We start from the raw sequence: 16,981 nt of genomic DNA, 5'->3' as shown, positions 1-16,981 counted from the left end.
GCAATAGATTGCAAACCTAAAGGATCTTGTTTCGTTGCCGAACGTTTAAGGAAAACTCTTCATAAGAATTTCCGATAACTTTAACCATAAATTAAGTGCATCTAAGTTATTGAAAATTTGATGTTTTCTCAGGTTTTTCGTTTACTTTGAAAACTCAAGTTTTTTTCCTGCTGATTTTGCTTCAAATTTCAACGCAACAATTTTAGCTTTTTTTGTAGCAGTTCGATTAAAAAAAGTGTTTTATGCTCAAACAAATGAAGTGTCATTTCAGAGGTATTGATTTGATATATGTTATGCTTTTAAATGTAAACTTGGAAACATTCTGCGCCAGTCACAGAGCAAGCCAGCCTTCGTTTTGTTTCTGGTGATTAATATCAGACGTGTTTTCTCTTCAATAATCTTGCTTTTGATCGGCATCCTAAGTCAGGAGTTGAAAAACTTGAGTTGAACGCGAATGTCAAAAGTCATGATTTGCTAATCACATCCCAAGAATTGAGAGATTCAATTTTTCCATGTCAATGTTTTATTTTTTAGGAAAATTGTCATACATAAACGTTTTCTCGTAATAATTAGATGGAGTACCTCAAACTCAAGCATATTAAAAGATCAATTTTTTCTTGTAATTAAATTAATTCAGGAAGCAATTCCAATAAATGGAACCTTTCTCAAAACATTAGATAGAATACCTCAAAATTCAAGCATAATTTTAAACAATCACTTTTTCCATATAATTAAATCATTTCGGAAAATAATTTCAATAAATGAACCCTTTCTCATGACAATAGATAGAATACCTCAAAATTCAAGCATAATTTTAAACAATCACTTTTTCCATATAATAAATCATTTCGGAAAATAATTCCAATATATAAGCCCCTTCTCAAAACATTATATAGAATACCTCAAATTCAAGCATAATTTAAAAAAAATCACTTTTTCCATATAATTAAATTATTTCAGAAAATAATTCCAATACATGAGCCCTTCCTCAAAACATATAGAATACCTCAAAATTCAAGCATAACTTATATTTGATCATCAGATATTTAACGATTATTCATAATCATGGGGTAGCTTCACAAATGACCTCAATACCATCTCCACAGTTACACTGTACATAGGTCTCGGCTCCTGGAAATTTGCAAGCACATCTACCACCAAAGTGGTTATTGCCCAGCCAGTAGTGGAGCCCCCAATCATTGGAGTCTGAAATCAAAAAAAAAATTACATGAAACCTTCTGTAAACGGTCCGTAACCGTTTAGCCCCCCAATCCTTCCCCTTGTTATTTAGTTCAATTTTATTGAGTTCATAATCATAATCGCTGTAAAAGTCATATCTCTAACTTTGATTTTTCATGACTTTCAATGCCAAACCTTTTCATTGATTGTCATACATGAGTTTCATTGTGCCACACTTAACTTTGATCTAAAATGCGGGTTTAAACCACAACTTTGTAAGCTATTATTTAACAAGCATACAAGCTTATAGAAGAACATACAGCAAAATAAACCCTTGAAAATCAGTCGTTGTCTCTGAAAGCGGATCAGACTAAAGAAAAGATAACAAATTCTGGCGCATCCTCGGTTTTAAAACCGAACCACCGACTCACAATACAGAGACAACTTAAAATTTCTGACTTGTCATCGTGCAACCATAAACTAAGTAACCATAAGCCAATGAGAAAAGCCAAAGCCACGTCAAGCAAAACCAAAACAAAGCCAACCTCCAAGGCTCAACTCACGCAACTCTTGAAGTTCAAAGTCATTGAGTGGGAAGCAGCACAAGACCTACTCGACGAACAAATGCAACAAACAGAAGCAGCAACAGACCTCCAAGAGCTCGTTGACGAACTTCGACTGCAAAAAGCGGAGCTTGATCGCATGAGTAACAAACTCATAGAACAACAGTTGACACAAGAAGAGTTCGACACTGTTGCTGCAGAGTCTGCACGGAGAAATTGCAAATGGCTGAGAACCAAACAAAAAGTCAGATTGCTTCATGGGTCAAACGATCAAAAGTTCATCTCCTGCCACACCTCCTTGGAAGAACCCAACAAAATACGCAGCAAGGTGGTTGTTTCAGGAAGCAGACGTAAGCAACCAAGCGGAATGAGACGTAAAACGCGAATGCAAAATGCAGGTGAAAACGCAGAGAGCTGGGATGAGGTGTTTAGTTCTGATGACCATGATGGTGCACCGTCCAAAAACAGTCATCGTGATCTTCGGAAAGAGACAGCGAGTGTAGCAAAGTACAACGCTCAGCAACAGAAACCAAAAGAGAACAGTGAGATACAGGAGCATCGCAGTGAAGATGACAAACAGGTTCAGAGTTGCCCGATTTTTGATGTGAATGTTCCACATCAAGGTTTTGCTACCCTCAATATTTCAAGCGATCAACCATCAGACCCTGTGTACTGGAATTCCGGTACAACACCTGGATTTCAACCTCGAGCAATGCTTGACAATTTCACTCAACCTTTTGCAGACAATCACTATCCGCGGGATCAGCAGCAGTCACGTCATTTGCTCGGTAGTCAAATGGATCACTCATTCCCAGAGACAAGCAAAATGACGAACGCTCCCAACGGAGAGACCAACCGTCACTTCAATTTCATGCCACAACAGTTTTCTGAGCATCAGTTCCAACAACGACCCCACAGTTCTGAATGGACCAACCATCAAGTGATGATGAATGCGTTCAGTCTACCAAAGATTAGTCTTGACCATTTCTCAGGCGATCCTTTGATGTGGCATCAATGGTGCAGCTTTTTCAAGTCAACCATTCACGACATTCCAGCTTTTTCAACTGTTCAGAAAATGACATACTTGCAAAACTCGGTAATTCACAAAGCAAAAGACTTCATCTGTGGTTACTCTTACAGCGGAGACTTCTATGAGGAGGCACTTCAGGAACTTATCATAAAGTTTAGAAAGCCGCAGCATGTTGTGAGTGCGTACCTCCTACAAGTTGAACAATGGCCTAGGACCAGAATGGATGATCCCAGCAGCTTTGTAAGCTTTGCGTCCTTCCTCAGACGTTGACAACACCAATGACGATTCGCTGGAATCAACATGTAAGGAGCATGAGAATAGAGCAGCCAAATCTGGCTGACTTTGCAGATTGGATAAGCTTATATGCAGAGGCTTGCGAGGATGTCTCTCCACAAAGGACAGACCGGGTTGAACGGCCTTCCCAAGGCCAGAAACACTCCAACATAGTTTTTCAAGCCAGCTCAAATTGCCAACTATGCTCTGGGGATCACAACCTTGGTCACTGCAAGGAATACCTGAGCAAGTCTGTAGCTGACCGTCAGCAATTGGTGAGGCATCACAACTTGTGTGTCAATTGCTTGAAGAGACATAAGAGTGGATTTTGTAAATCAAAGATTCGATGTCTTGTAGACAGATGCAATGGATTTCATCATTCAACTCTCCACCGAGACGACTTCAGGACTTCGCAGAGAAGTGATTTCCAAGCAAGGAGTAAAGGGGGATTTCAACCCAGGAACAACTCGGTGCAGTCAAACTACGGTAGAAACTTCAACAATACAACGTCTCAGCTTTCGTCAACAGCCAGTAACACGCCAAATACCAACAACAGAAGGGGATACAATCAAAGCAATTTCAACCCTCGTAATCCAAGCTATGGAAACAACAACTCGCATCAAACTGCCAATCAGCAGCACATCAATCCCCAGCAAACTAATGACAGAAGTAACACTCACTTTCAATCAGTGACCAGCAACGAACTGAATGATGATTCATCAAAACTTCCACGGGTGCAAAACCACACTTGTAGCAGAAATCGGGAAACCACATGGGTCAGAGCTTTTATTCAACTACAAGCAATACCAGTCACGCTCTTCTACAAAGACTTCAACATAGAGACCTATGCATTTTTGGACAGTGGAAGTGATAACACAGATCACACAAAACTTTGCTGATGCTCTTCGGATTAGAGTCCCCAAAGATATAGAACTTCCCCTAGCTTCGCTGCATGGGGAGCACACAGTGACAACAGCTGATGTTATGATTGGAATTGGTTCACTTCACAGCTCAAAACCGGTGCCAAGTCTTCCTGTGTACGCAACCTCAATTGAGCAGTTCCAGATGCCAACTGTCCCGGCAGAAATGTTGAATAGACTTTGTAGAGACCATGATCATCTAGCAGAAATCAATTTCCCACAAATTCGTGACAACAAAATTACTCACACGGGCTGATGCTTTTCTGGCTACTGTTCCATACATTTCAATACCGACAAACCAGGAACACCCTACGGAGTCAACACACTGTTAGGATGGACTTTGACAGACCCTGTGCCACAAGAGTACTTTCAGCCAAACCATAAAGGAAGCAGCAACCACAACATCACTCTTTTCAACCATCTTAAGCGAGGTATTGACGACCCGGACGAAAATCTTCTCCATCTTTTTTGGACCTTTGAAGTTGTCAACTTTAGTCAGAGTTCTACGAAGGGACACAATGAAGAGGACCAGAAGGCACTAAAGACTTTGGCAGAAACCACACATCACAATGGGGAAAGATATGAGATTGGACTTCCTTGGCGAGAAAACGTCACACTACCCAACAACTACTTCATGGCAAGGGTTCAACGGCACGCCCTGCAGAAGCGATTAGAGAGAGACAACCAACTGAAACAGAGATATATGACCACTATCTTTGATGATATGGATAAGGGATACATAGCAGCTGTTACGAACCAGGATGCAAGGAACATTTGTTACCTACCGCATCATCCCGTCATCAACAAGCAAAAACCAGACAAGATAAGACGAGTGACAAATGCAGCCTCAAAATACAAAGGGTTTTCTCTGAACCATGCACTGCTAACGGGACCGGACCTTTTGTGCAATCTACATGGACTTCTACTACGGTTTCGTCAGTACAAGGTTGCAGTAACAGCAGACATAGAGGCTATGTTCATGCAAGTTGGAATCAGAGAAGAAGACCAAGTTGCTCTCCGTTTTTTGTGGAGCGACAATGATGAGGAGAGGACATCCAAATACCAACGACTCATTTTTGGAGCAACATGTTCTCCTGCCTGCGCAATTTTTGTTCTGCAAAGGTGCGCCAACGATAACAGACAAGAACATCCAAAAATATTTGACTCAATCACAAAACAATTCTACATGGATGACTTCATTCAAACATTCTCAACAGAGAAAGAGGCAGCAAATACAGCGACTGAGCTGAAACATGTTCTCAAAACAGGGGGATTCAACCTCACCAAGTTTCTCAGCAATAACCCTGCTGTGCTGGAAAAGATTTCAGAGGAAGACAGAATTGGAGTTCTAAAGCTACAAAGGATACTTGGTCAAACATGGAACCCTGAATCCGATCAACTTCTTTTCGCGAAACCCAAACTGAGCTATGAAAAAGAGAATATCACACAGAGAAAGCTTCTCTCAATGGCTGCTTCGTTGTTTGATCCCATTGGGATAATCTCGCCTTTTGCAATTCGACTGAGATGCATCTTGCAAAAAGTCATCAAGCAAGGACACAATTGGGACCAGCTACTATCAAAGGAACATTGCGACGAAACTCAGCAATGGATGGAAGACTTCCAGAATATGCCTCCAATTCAAATCCCCAGATGTCTAGTTCCCAACGTCGATGGAACCCACGAGTTGCACACCTTCACAGACGCTTCACTTTCAGCAGTATCAGCAGTGGAGTACCTGAGGACAATCTCCGCTGACGGCTCAATAGCTACCCACTACGTCATCAGCAAATCCAAGGTGCCACCAATCAAACAGATGAGCATTCCCAAGTTGAAGCTCGAAGCAGCTACATTGGGAGCAGAACTAGCAGGCTTCTGTAAGTCCGAGATGACAATAGATGTGAAGAGCAAAAAGTTTTGGACCGACAGCACAGCAGTACTCAGTTGGATCAGATCAAAGGATCGACAGAAGATGTACATCGCAGATAGGCTCAACAAAATTGCTGAGAACTCAAACAAAGACGGATGGAGACACGTACCAGGAAAAATGAACCCTGCTGATCATGGTACCAGAGGTCTAGCTCCATGCGATCTTCAAAAATTATGGATAACAGCACCTTCTTTCTTGATCAAACCTGAGAGCGAGTGGACATTCTCCGGTGACAAAACAGTTCAAACATACGCCACTCATGTTGATGTCAAGACCAGTGAAAAACCGTTGGTAGATCTAAACAGATTTTCAAATTTGCCTAGACTCCTTGGCACAATTAGGACAGTGTTTCGAGCAGTGCGCGTACTGAAGAGGTCAATCAAACGCGACGTACCTTGCGACTTGGACGACTTCGCGGCTGACGAAAACAAGGCTCGGAACTTTCTCTTGACGATATCTCAGTCCACGCACTTCAAGGACACAGTTTCTCGACTTCAAAGTGGACTACCCCTAGACAGGAAGGACAAACTATTACCATATACACCCTTTCTGGATAGCGAATGACTCCTTAGGGTTGAGGGACGAATTCAGAAATCTGGATTGCCTTTTCAGAGCAAACATCCGGTGATACTCGACAGCAAGTGCAGAGTTGCCAAACTGCTTATCGACAAAGCACATCACGACTGCGGGCATCATGGAATTGAACATGTTCGTGCACACATTCAAGCAACGTTAATGATAGTTGGAATCCGCAGAGCTTTAAGAACTTTAGGGAAGTACTGCTTCATCTGCAGACGCTGGCGAGCTGACAATGTCAGACCGAAGATGACTCCTCTACCAAAATTTTGCTTTCCGGAGCACTCCAAACTCTACCCATTTGTGAATACTGGAATGGACATGTTCGGTCCTTTTCACATTGAAAAATCCAGAACCCAGAGTGAACTGAATTATGTCTGCATGTTTACATGCTTGGTCACACGAGCAGTACACTTGGAAGTTTGTGAGGACCTCTCTACTGACTGTCTACTAATGGCTATCCGACGTTTTGTATCCAGACGAGGATACCCTGATGTCATTGTTTCAGACAACGGGAAAAACTTTGTTGGAGCTAACCAGGCAATGAAACTCAATTTTCATGAAAACTACAAACCAGACAACAACTACATACGTCTCCAGCTGGCGCAACAGAACATCCAGTGGACGTTCAATCCATCTCTGGCACCGCACTTCGGAGGGGTTTTGGAACGACTTATCCAGTCGGCTAAACGAAACCTACTTGTTGTCCTCGGAAGCCGCCGACTAAACTTTTCAGTCTTCCATACAGTCGTAGTGGAGGCAGAAGGAATTCTTAATTCACGCCCACTGACGCATGTTGGGAGCACTTTGATCGACGAGGAACCATTAACACCGAGTCATTTCCTGATGAGAAGACGCCACTTCTGCCTAAAACCTCTGGCAAACAACAGAACCCGGTTTTCAATTAAAGACTTCAAGGAGTCACAGACCCTTTTAAACCACTATTGGTCTCGTCTTCTCAAAGAATTTGTACCGGAACTTAACAGACGGACAAAATGGCAGCAAGCCAACGCTGAGCTCAAGGAAGACGATGTTGTTTGGCTCTACAAAGATTTTACACCCCGAGGAATTTGGCCCATTGGTCGGATCGTTAAAGCACATGTGAGTCGAGATGGAGTGGCAAAAAGCTTCGACATCAAGAGCAGTACTGGCATGGTGCAATGTCCCGCAGTGAGATTGGGTAAAGTGTTTGAAACTGACAATGATTCTTCTTCTTCGTTGGCCGCGGAGGTTGAATGAATACTCCTTCAATCATGTCAAACTGATGCATAAAACTCACTCAAGCGAAAACTTTTGAGGCAGTAAATTTGAATTTCTGATGTCAATTATTTTGTTCTTTTCTGATAAATTTATTTGCTAAGTTTTGTTGTTGCTTGCCGGAGTGTAAATGGTCCGTAATCGTTTAGCCCCCCAATCCTTCCCCTTGTTATTTAGTTCAATTTTATTGAGTTCATAATCATAATCGCTGTAAAAGTCTTATCTCTAACTTTGATTTTTCACGACTTTCAATGCCAAACCTTTTCTTTGATTATCATACATGAGTTTCATTGTGCCACAATTAACTTTGATCTAAAATGCGGGTTTAAACCACACCTTTGTAAGCTATTTTTTAACAAGCATACAAGCTTATGGAAGAACATACAGCAAAATAAACTCTTGAAAATCAGTCGTTGTCTCTGAAAGCGGATCAGACTAAACAAAAAAGATAACACCTTCGGTTAGATACTAGTCAAAACCGCACCCTTTTGGAATTCATTTGCTTGATTTTTTGTTTTCGCTCCAATTTTAGCTGTTGCATAATATTTTGGATGGGGGAGGAGCCAAATTAAACTGGGGCTAGAGGCTCAAAGGGTAAAAATACAAATCTTCAATTTATTGATTCCTCATTTTTTGGGAAAAAACGAGAGAGCTTTATGCTAGCACCACTTTTTTTGCTCAGTTAAGCTTTGTTTTTTGATAGCATCCCAGGATAACACTTGTGGTATCAGTTTGAAGCCTTCTGTGTGTAGAATTTCTCTACAAAGAGAAATTTTTGGAATTTTGGTTTTTTGGAAAAAAATTCACCTTTTCTAACTACAATTTCAGGCAATTTAGCCTAGTTTTTTACTATATTTTGCTAACTATTGGTCAAAAATGGTTTATCTACAAAACTAGTGGCTTCTCCGAGGGTATCCCTCAAAATAAAGTATCTTACCGTTTTTCGATGGATCCATATAGTGAGGATAATTTTTAAAAATGCGTTTCTTGAGAAAAAAATTTGGGAGAAAATTTCAGCCAAGTTTCATACAAATTTATGAATTTTTAACATGTCATTCGCTTGTGTTTATCTAAATTGTCACCAAATTTTCAGTTCGTTTTTAAATCATTGTATAAGATTGGATAAACAGAGAGAAACGCTTTTGAGATATTTGTTTTAAAAATTGAGTGTTGCGTGTTAAGTGTCAAAACAGTATTGAAAAATGAAAAAACTAAAAATACTTCAAGTAAAACCTAAAAAATTCAGAAATTTTCAAAGTCATAGTGATATCAAGCACTGTGTCCGCATGCACAATTGAATGAACACGAATTAACAATGGCTCAATATGCATTTTTTGTCTGTTTTGGACCACACTGCGATTTGAAAAAACAATCAGACATATTTTGACATTTTTGAAATTTAGATTGCTTAAGAAATTTTACGCCGCTAAAAAAATTACCTCAAATGTGTGTCAATCATGTAAACAACTCCAATTATGAGTTGTTAGGAGCACTTCCAAGTAATAAGTCGCCTACTATTGGTTTCCGGTCTCATATAATTTAGTTTGGATTTGGGTGCATTTCTTCTTGTTAAGAACTCTTCATAACTTTGATGAACTTCAGGTCAATTGAAATTCAAAATTATGGAAGCATATCAGGAGCAGGTTGGTTAATACCACAGAACCAGCAGAGGTAACAAAAACATTAGGCTTCAGGGCGTGAACTGCTATTCCAATAATTATAGAATTCATATTTTTGAGAATTATTGCTGGCTTATTGTGTTTTGACTGCTGCTTATAGTGTTATCCCCTTTTCAGTGTCAAGTTTCATCAAGACTGTAATTGAAAGGAATAAATATTTACAGCTGAGCTTCAAATGTTCGAAACAATTTTTGTGACTCTGATATTTTTCTTAACTGTGAATATAATTATTGGAAAAAAATTGTCGATATTATTTGGTTTTAATTCTTTTCATTGTCTTTCGGCGGCATTGTCTTGGCGGCTTGCCAGACTGTCACTGAAGATACGTCATTTCTTATTGAAAAGAGGTAGTATTTGTGCCTTCAGTCTGATATAATGTCTTAGAGAGTTCCTGCTGAGAAACGACAGATTTTTGAACAAGCATTTTACTGGGGAAATTTTGTTCTGAAATGTTTTCTCTCTACTTTGCTCTGTGTTCCTTCTTGTTATTTACAACTTTTTTGAGTTTTTAATCGAAGCAACCTGAATCAAATCAAACGCCAATTGATCCGTCTTTCTAGGTTTTTAGTTGTTTTGATTGTTATTTCTTTCGTCTGTTGGTAACGAAAACTTCTAAGAGGTCTGAAGTGTCTTCTTTTAAAGTATACTGTCCAATTTCAGACCATTCAGGTACGCAAACTATAATTATATCAAGTTTGATATTATTTTTGGGAATTTTGACTTCTTAGATTTGGTGCCAATATATAAATGATATATCCCTTTTCACAGTGTTATGATTGAAACAGTAGCAAAAAACTTTTACTGTTTTCAAGGTGCTTCAAAGCGTTCTAATTCTGGAAGCGTCATAGTTATAGAGGCTACTAAAATTTTAATACCAAGGCTGTCAAAATAAAAAATGTTTGTCATCACGTGAAGAAGAAAGGTGAGTTTTTTTGTATATAAAAAAACATGTTTTTTGCTGCTGTATTGGTGCCAATTAGTATAACATAAAAATTCATGCTAAATGCTTTACAATTTTTCTTTAGCTTGAAATTAGATTGATTTCAATGAATACAGGTGACGCGGAGCCGAAGTTGGTTCAACGATTTTTGGTTGCGTCCTCGATCATCTAGATAAATTTTGGAATCCCTGTAATCTTACTAAGGATACGCTAACTTCCGAAGCCAAATTCATCCATGTTATTGACTAAAACTTTCGTGCCTAAAAAATTAGATAGTACAGAAACAGTTGATTTGGAATCAGAAGTCATCATTATTACTGAAGAATTTCTTTAGAAAAATCTTTAATATCTCAAAGTGTTATTCAAAAACACTGATGAAGTTCAATGAAAATCGTCAAAATTTCAAATTAATTCTAAATTAAAAGTTTCGTATTTAGTTCAAACACCTTTTTTACATTTGATAATTTTTATTCAATTTTGAGTGCAAATAGGTTTTTGGCAGTTTGGCTTTTCAGCCTTGAAGATTTCTTTGGGCTTATTGGTTCATCTGAGAACTCAAAAATTTCTCCTTTTTGTATCTGTTTCATTATTCTGCTAAATAATTTAGCTTTTATTGTAGTCGCTTGGTAAAAACATTGTTTGGTGCTAAGACAAACGTTTCTAAGATATAATTTTTGATATTTTATTTGATATATCTGATATGCTTTCAAATGCAAATGTGGAAAGTTCTTGTGCCCCATTCAGAATCAGCAAGCCTTCTTGTTTTTGTATATTATCTTTAGTTTTCATCGAACTACTCAAGAAAATACGCATTTTATTCGTTGCCTTTTTAAATTTTCTTCTAGTTTTGTGAATACAGCATTAGCGATGTTTATTCTTCAAATATCTGTTTCCTCTTTCATACACATATAATTCTTTTGATAAGTTTTTTTTCATGATAAAGTTTTCAATCAGAATCAACAAATAAAAACTGAAGATACGGAATGGTTCTTCAATTTTTTGACCATTTGCTTTTTGTCAACTTGTTGATTTTGGAACTAGAGGGTCAAGCCAACAGCGTCCAATTTATACAGAAATGAATGAAAGACCAATTAGTAACTAATTGCATTAAGGTCATTCAGCTTACCGATTGCGGATTAAAATGACAATGAGTTGGTCAGCATTTACGAATATCATAGCTCATCAGAACTTTCGCGCATAGATTCAGCTTTTGGTAAAAAAAATAAAATCTATATATCTTGAAATGAGATAACCGAAACAGTTTTCGGATGAAAAATAGTTACAAATGATTGAATAGTGAAAACAGCTAATTGCCGAGTAATGACTCGGCATTCTTGATGTCTTGTTAGGCAAAAGGGATCTGAAAGTCATATATAAATAACACTTCTCACGTCTATTTTAAAAAATTCGTGCAATCATTTCATAGCCACAAAAAATCCAATAAAACATTTGTAATCTCGTTTGACCACTAAAATGCGTATTTTATTCCTTGTTATTTACTGGACAATGGCTATTTTTTTAAATCAAACTGAATTTGTCCAAAACCCGAGCTGGTTATGACGCGCTGTATTTTCGAAAGTTAAGACTTAACTCTTCTTTGAGGCAGAAATACTATCAGAAAAATACTCTTCATTAGTAAAGAAGGCTTACTTGGATGTATGTGAATATTTTAACCTGTTTTCATATAAAAATGTTTTTCAATCTTTTCCAGTTCTTCATCTGACCGAAATTGAAGCACTTTTCTTGACCTAAAACAGAAATAGTGATAACATAAAACGCGGTAAATTTTCGTATCGAATGCGGTGAATCGCGGTAAATTATTTTTTTTCACCGCGTTCTCAGTATTCTTACAAAAAAGAATCGTCCCTTCACGGGTTTGAACCACTGACCTCCTGCATGCCTTCAACTGCTAAATATTTATTTTCACCGCATTCAACGCAGTTACCGCATTTCTTAAAAAAATTTACCCAAAAGCCTCGACCCGGGAAGATTCAATCGATGTCTCCAAATAAGTTTTGGATCTTTTCCGTTTGTGCCCCCCCCAGTACGTTATGCGCCCCCCAGTTACAGAGCACGTGCCATTACATAGTAAATCATAATTTAAAAATATGGCACGTGCGTCTGGGGGGTGCAAATAATATGCGCCCACTAAGCTGGGGGGCACAAACGGAAAACATCCTAAGTTTTTTTGAGCCCTTACCCGCTGGTCCCACAAGTTTTCTCTGCTTTTTCGTAGGTTAAGGAGTAGTGTTTATCCCATGAAGTGTACCAAAAGCATTTGTCACTGATTCCAGGAACACTCACGAATGAACTGGGACAATTTTTTGGCCACTCAGCCTGAAAATATTGTATTGATAACCAATCGAAGCTATATATGCTTCAATATATAATTTCTTGAATCTATTCTGTCCCCCCCCCCATCTTCCCATCTTAGTGGTCTTAGATTTTTTTACGCCCCTCAGGCGCACGTGCTATATTGTTACATAGTAACGTGCTATATAACAACATATAATTTGTAACGGGGGGGGGGGGGGGGGGGGAGGGGCGTAAACCACACTGGGGGGGGGGGGGGGGGGCGTAAACCACACTGGGGACAGAATAAATCCAAATACTTTTTCTACAGTAAAATAAATTTATATTTTGTGTCCGCTTTCAAATCTTTTTTCACTTATCAATTTGTTCTGTTAAATTTTCACATTTGCTCCTCTGGTTCAAGGACCTTTAATTTTTTAGGAATAAACGGTAGATATTTTTCCCACATTTCCCACCAGTTTTACTGATTTTAAACGGTGGACTGCTTGACCCACCACTTTAAGAGGTTCAGACCGAAATTCGATATGTCCAGAATTAAATGAATGCACCAGGGAATGAAAAAATGATTAAATGGTACAATAAAAAATAGTGTAAATATGAGTTATTTCACCTTTATTTCTTTTTATTCTTCATCAAATTCAACATTTTCTATCCTTATTGAAGGTAGTACTAATGGGGTAAATTATTTTTTTACACACTTTACAATCATTTTTCCGTATTTTGTTGGTTAAATCCTCGGCCCGGGAGACGTCATGCGTTTATCTCCGGGAATGTCTACAAATATTACCGAAAATCGCATGTCGGAATCTCGAATCCCAGGTTTAGACCTCGAATTATGAAAAGACTTTATAATTCTGGCAGGGGGAGGGGGTCTTTATTGACTATAAATACACAGTCCAGAACTTAGGTAAAGTCCAGGTAAAGTCTTTCCATGGGTCCACCCGTACCTAACCTTCAGAGATCATCAGTACTGAATCAGAACAATTTCAGAGAAATTTAGGTTTTCAGTACTGAATCAGAGATAATTCAGAACAAATTCTGAATTTCTCTGATTCAGAGAAAAATTCAGAATCAACTTTCTCTGAAAATCTCTGAATCAGATCAAAATCAGAATAACAATTTCTGAATCAACTCTGATTCAGAACAAAAATCAGAAATTTTTTAAAGCAGCAAAACAAACAAAATTGGTTAAAAAAACTGGCTCCGAAATAGGTCTTTGCAACAATAGCAGTGATAAAAGTAGGCATCTTGAGTTTTTTTGACTTAGCATCTGCAGCTGTCTTTTCACAGCCAAATAAAATCGAGCACGATCTTTTCATGCCCGGGTTGGACTCCCATGGAATCCCATCGATGGATCATGGGAATTTCAGAGAAATCAATCGATGGATCATTGAATGTCCCATTACCATTTAACGCTGGGCATGGAAAAATCATAGAAAACTTTATGAAATTGTAATGATTTCCTCTGGTTCCCCATGGGTCGAGGTATTACATTAAATGAATTACCAATTCAACATATGTCGATCTCGGCGTTGGTTTCACCCAAGTATTGTCAAACGTGATCCAGTTATTGTACGTGTAGTATGTTGTAGAGGTTCCATCTTGTATCCAAAGTCGGTTCAGTTTCCAAGCATCTTTCGCGGTCCAGAGTTTGTATTTGCCAAACCCTATTTTGAAATCGTCCAGTACCAACTCCCCGTATTGTACTACGTGTTCGAACAGGTAGTCAACAGTGTTGTTTTGTCCCGCCCTGAAATCCCTGTTGAAGGACCCTCGGGCTCCATTTATGAGTTCATAATTATCATCATTGTTACGGAACTCGACGTAGATGTTCTCGGTAGTCCCTGAAACGATAGACTGAAAGCACATCTATCTAATTTTCTGATGTGCTATGCTTTCCTAAATTTTGAATGTCATCTGTTTATTCTGTCGTTTAAAGTTCACAAAAACGATTGCGAGCCAAGCCAAGTTAAGGGGTCGAAGCAAGCGCAAGTATTTTGAAAAAATACCAGCATCTCTTACTTGCAAGCATATTGTGCCAAACATCACACCAACTTGTCTTAAACTGTCAGACTTGGACATCTCTTATACCTCATTCGCTTGTTCTATCTTGTTCCTCAAGACTTCATCTCTCTAGCCAAGTGTGTTCTGAATGAATGGAACACTTCTTGTCAAGCTGTTTCGAGCTTTTTTAATCCACAATTTACTCGAGGTTGTTCTCTCACAAATAATTCTTCTAACAAGCAATCATTGGCAACTTTCACAGTTTTATTCTTTATCAAAATTGTTTACCATTTTGCTGAGCATTTTGCCCTTTTTTAAGTTCAGAGGATGAAAATTTTGCCACCATATCACATGTTATTGAATGGTTGGAAACAAAAATAACTTATTCAACGCTTTTTTTTCACAATTTACTGATAAATCAAAAACACGAGTCATATTTTCCAAGTAATTCAAAATCCAGCGGTCTAAAAACAGTATTTTTTTTCAAAAGGAAGATAAATCGAAAACAAATTGCGGGATCAAATTAAATAGAGGATAGTCGTTATCGTCTGAAAAAAAACAGAGACTGGAAAACTGAAATTTTGAGCCATCCCCCAAAATCTCGGATTTCAGGTTCATAAACGGGGAATTGAACTGAGCCCACTCGAAACTTGAATTGATGCCGGTTCCCTAAAAATTACGAAGCCTTTCAGTTTAACTAAAAACTCAAAAAAAAATTGTGTCATCGACTTGGCACAAGGAAAATAAAATTGTAGGGGCAAAACTCATTTATTCAAGCCCAAATAGTTGATATATTTTCACAAAAAATTTACTATTGTCTTTTGCAAGAAGTCACAAATCTCAAAAACACTTTGATACCAAAGTAAAAAAAAGTGAACAGACACGTCCCGCAAAAGTAATATCCAATATTTTGCGGCGTTATTAGATGTTTTTTGATATCCGCAAAGATGCCAGTCGGATTTGGTTAAAAGGGACTTATTTTTATAAAGTTCTGTTTTAGATTTTTCATTCGCGGATACAACATTCGGCAAAAATATCGCAGCGGAATATTTTTGATTTTTTCTATTTTCATCAGACGCCCTGTTTTCTTATAAGCCTTCTAATGAGATAGGATTCTTGGAAATCTTACATCTTAAAGTTAAATTGAAAATTTTCACAGCATTTTCATAGAAATCAAAAAATCCTACAAAGTTAACGCTCTTCTCTTCGAGACTGAGCTTTAAGAAGCTGATCATTGAGAAGTAAAAAAATTTTCCTGCAGATTTTAACCATTTCAAATGTACTTTTCTTAGAGCATATATACTCAGAGATGCTATTCTTAGTTCTTAGTTTTGTCCAGCTTTGAGTAATCAAATAAAAGAATATTAGGAGAAGTTTGTGAGCTGTAAATTTTCGCCGCAAATTGCAACATTATTAGAGCCTTTTGACATCTTTTTCGAGTGTTTCTGAAATGATGAGAGTTTCTGTGCGCAAACTCAGCTCTTCTCTTACAATTTTTTTTGGATCGAATGTCATTATTTCCAGGCACACACAAAAAAAGACAAATAGATTGCCTGAGTTTGATGGTGAAAGCAAACTCAAGGCCAGCGCAAAATTATGCTGGTTTTCAAATCTGTTCAGGCGAGATCTTGACATCGCAGTAGAAAAGTTTGACTAAAAATTTTACGAATTTTTCAGTTTTTAAAATGAAAATTTTACATCAATTTTTGAAATTTAATACAAAATCTTTAGCAACTCTTCAGCACCTACGTATATTGTAAATTTCAGGAATACTTTACCTGCATCGTCTTCATCTCCTGTCTCGATTATGAAACGAAGCCATCGACTTGTCTCTGCTTCGGCTCTATAGTTGCAATGGACTATTGCAACAACTAAAGTCAGGAACAAATTCATCACAAACGAAAAAAATACGTTATAAGCAAAATATAGACGTTTGACTGTTCGATGGACAATTATGTGTTCAAGTGAATAAAAAATCTAGTCACTGTGGATTGTAAACGAGAACAATGACCGACACAGTTTCACATGCTGGAGAAACAGTTTTGATTAATTGAAAAGTTGAATGACCTCAACCAGTGTTCCACTGAGAAAGAACGAAAGAAAGCCCAGTTACCCGAATAGACAAATGTTAATGCTCGTTTAGTCTGTTGACAAAAACTTATAAACTCTTCTCCGATTTCAGGGTTCTCTCAAAAAACACAACAAAGGGGGCTCAGTAATGTGCGATTGGGCGAATGCAAAGTAAGCCGATAGGCAAGCAAGCCGAAAGAAAAGCAAGCCGAAAGTTATGTAATAGTTATGTAATCTATCAGAAATAATA

The 16,981-nt window shown here is 38.1% G+C and overlaps 1 protein-coding gene across 1 annotated transcript; it reads right to left on the bottom strand.

Moving 5' to 3' along the window:
* Positions 1-933: 933 nt before the first annotated feature.
* LOC142355042 (uncharacterized) lies at positions 934-16,667 on the bottom strand. Its single transcript, XM_075407332.1, has 5 exons — positions 16,440-16,667; positions 14,164-14,501; positions 12,545-12,681; positions 12,019-12,092; positions 934-1,206 (listed from the first exon to the last, which is right to left on the bottom strand). The coding sequence occupies exons 1-5, from the start codon at positions 16,552-16,554 to the stop codon at positions 1,064-1,066; spliced, it is 807 nt and encodes a 268-aa protein (XP_075263447.1). The 5' UTR covers positions 16,555-16,667; the 3' UTR covers positions 934-1,063.
* Between the last annotated feature and the right edge of the window lie 314 nt (positions 16,668-16,981).

This window comes from Convolutriloba macropyga, unplaced genomic scaffold, assembly GCF_964194025.1.
Source record: "Convolutriloba macropyga unplaced genomic scaffold, txConMacr16.3 SCAFFOLD_923, whole genome shotgun sequence".
NCBI lineage: Eukaryota > Metazoa > Xenacoelomorpha > Acoela > Convolutidae > Convolutriloba > Convolutriloba macropyga.
Note: the sequence above shows the minus strand (reverse complement) of the source record. Positions and strands in the feature narration are given on the sequence as shown.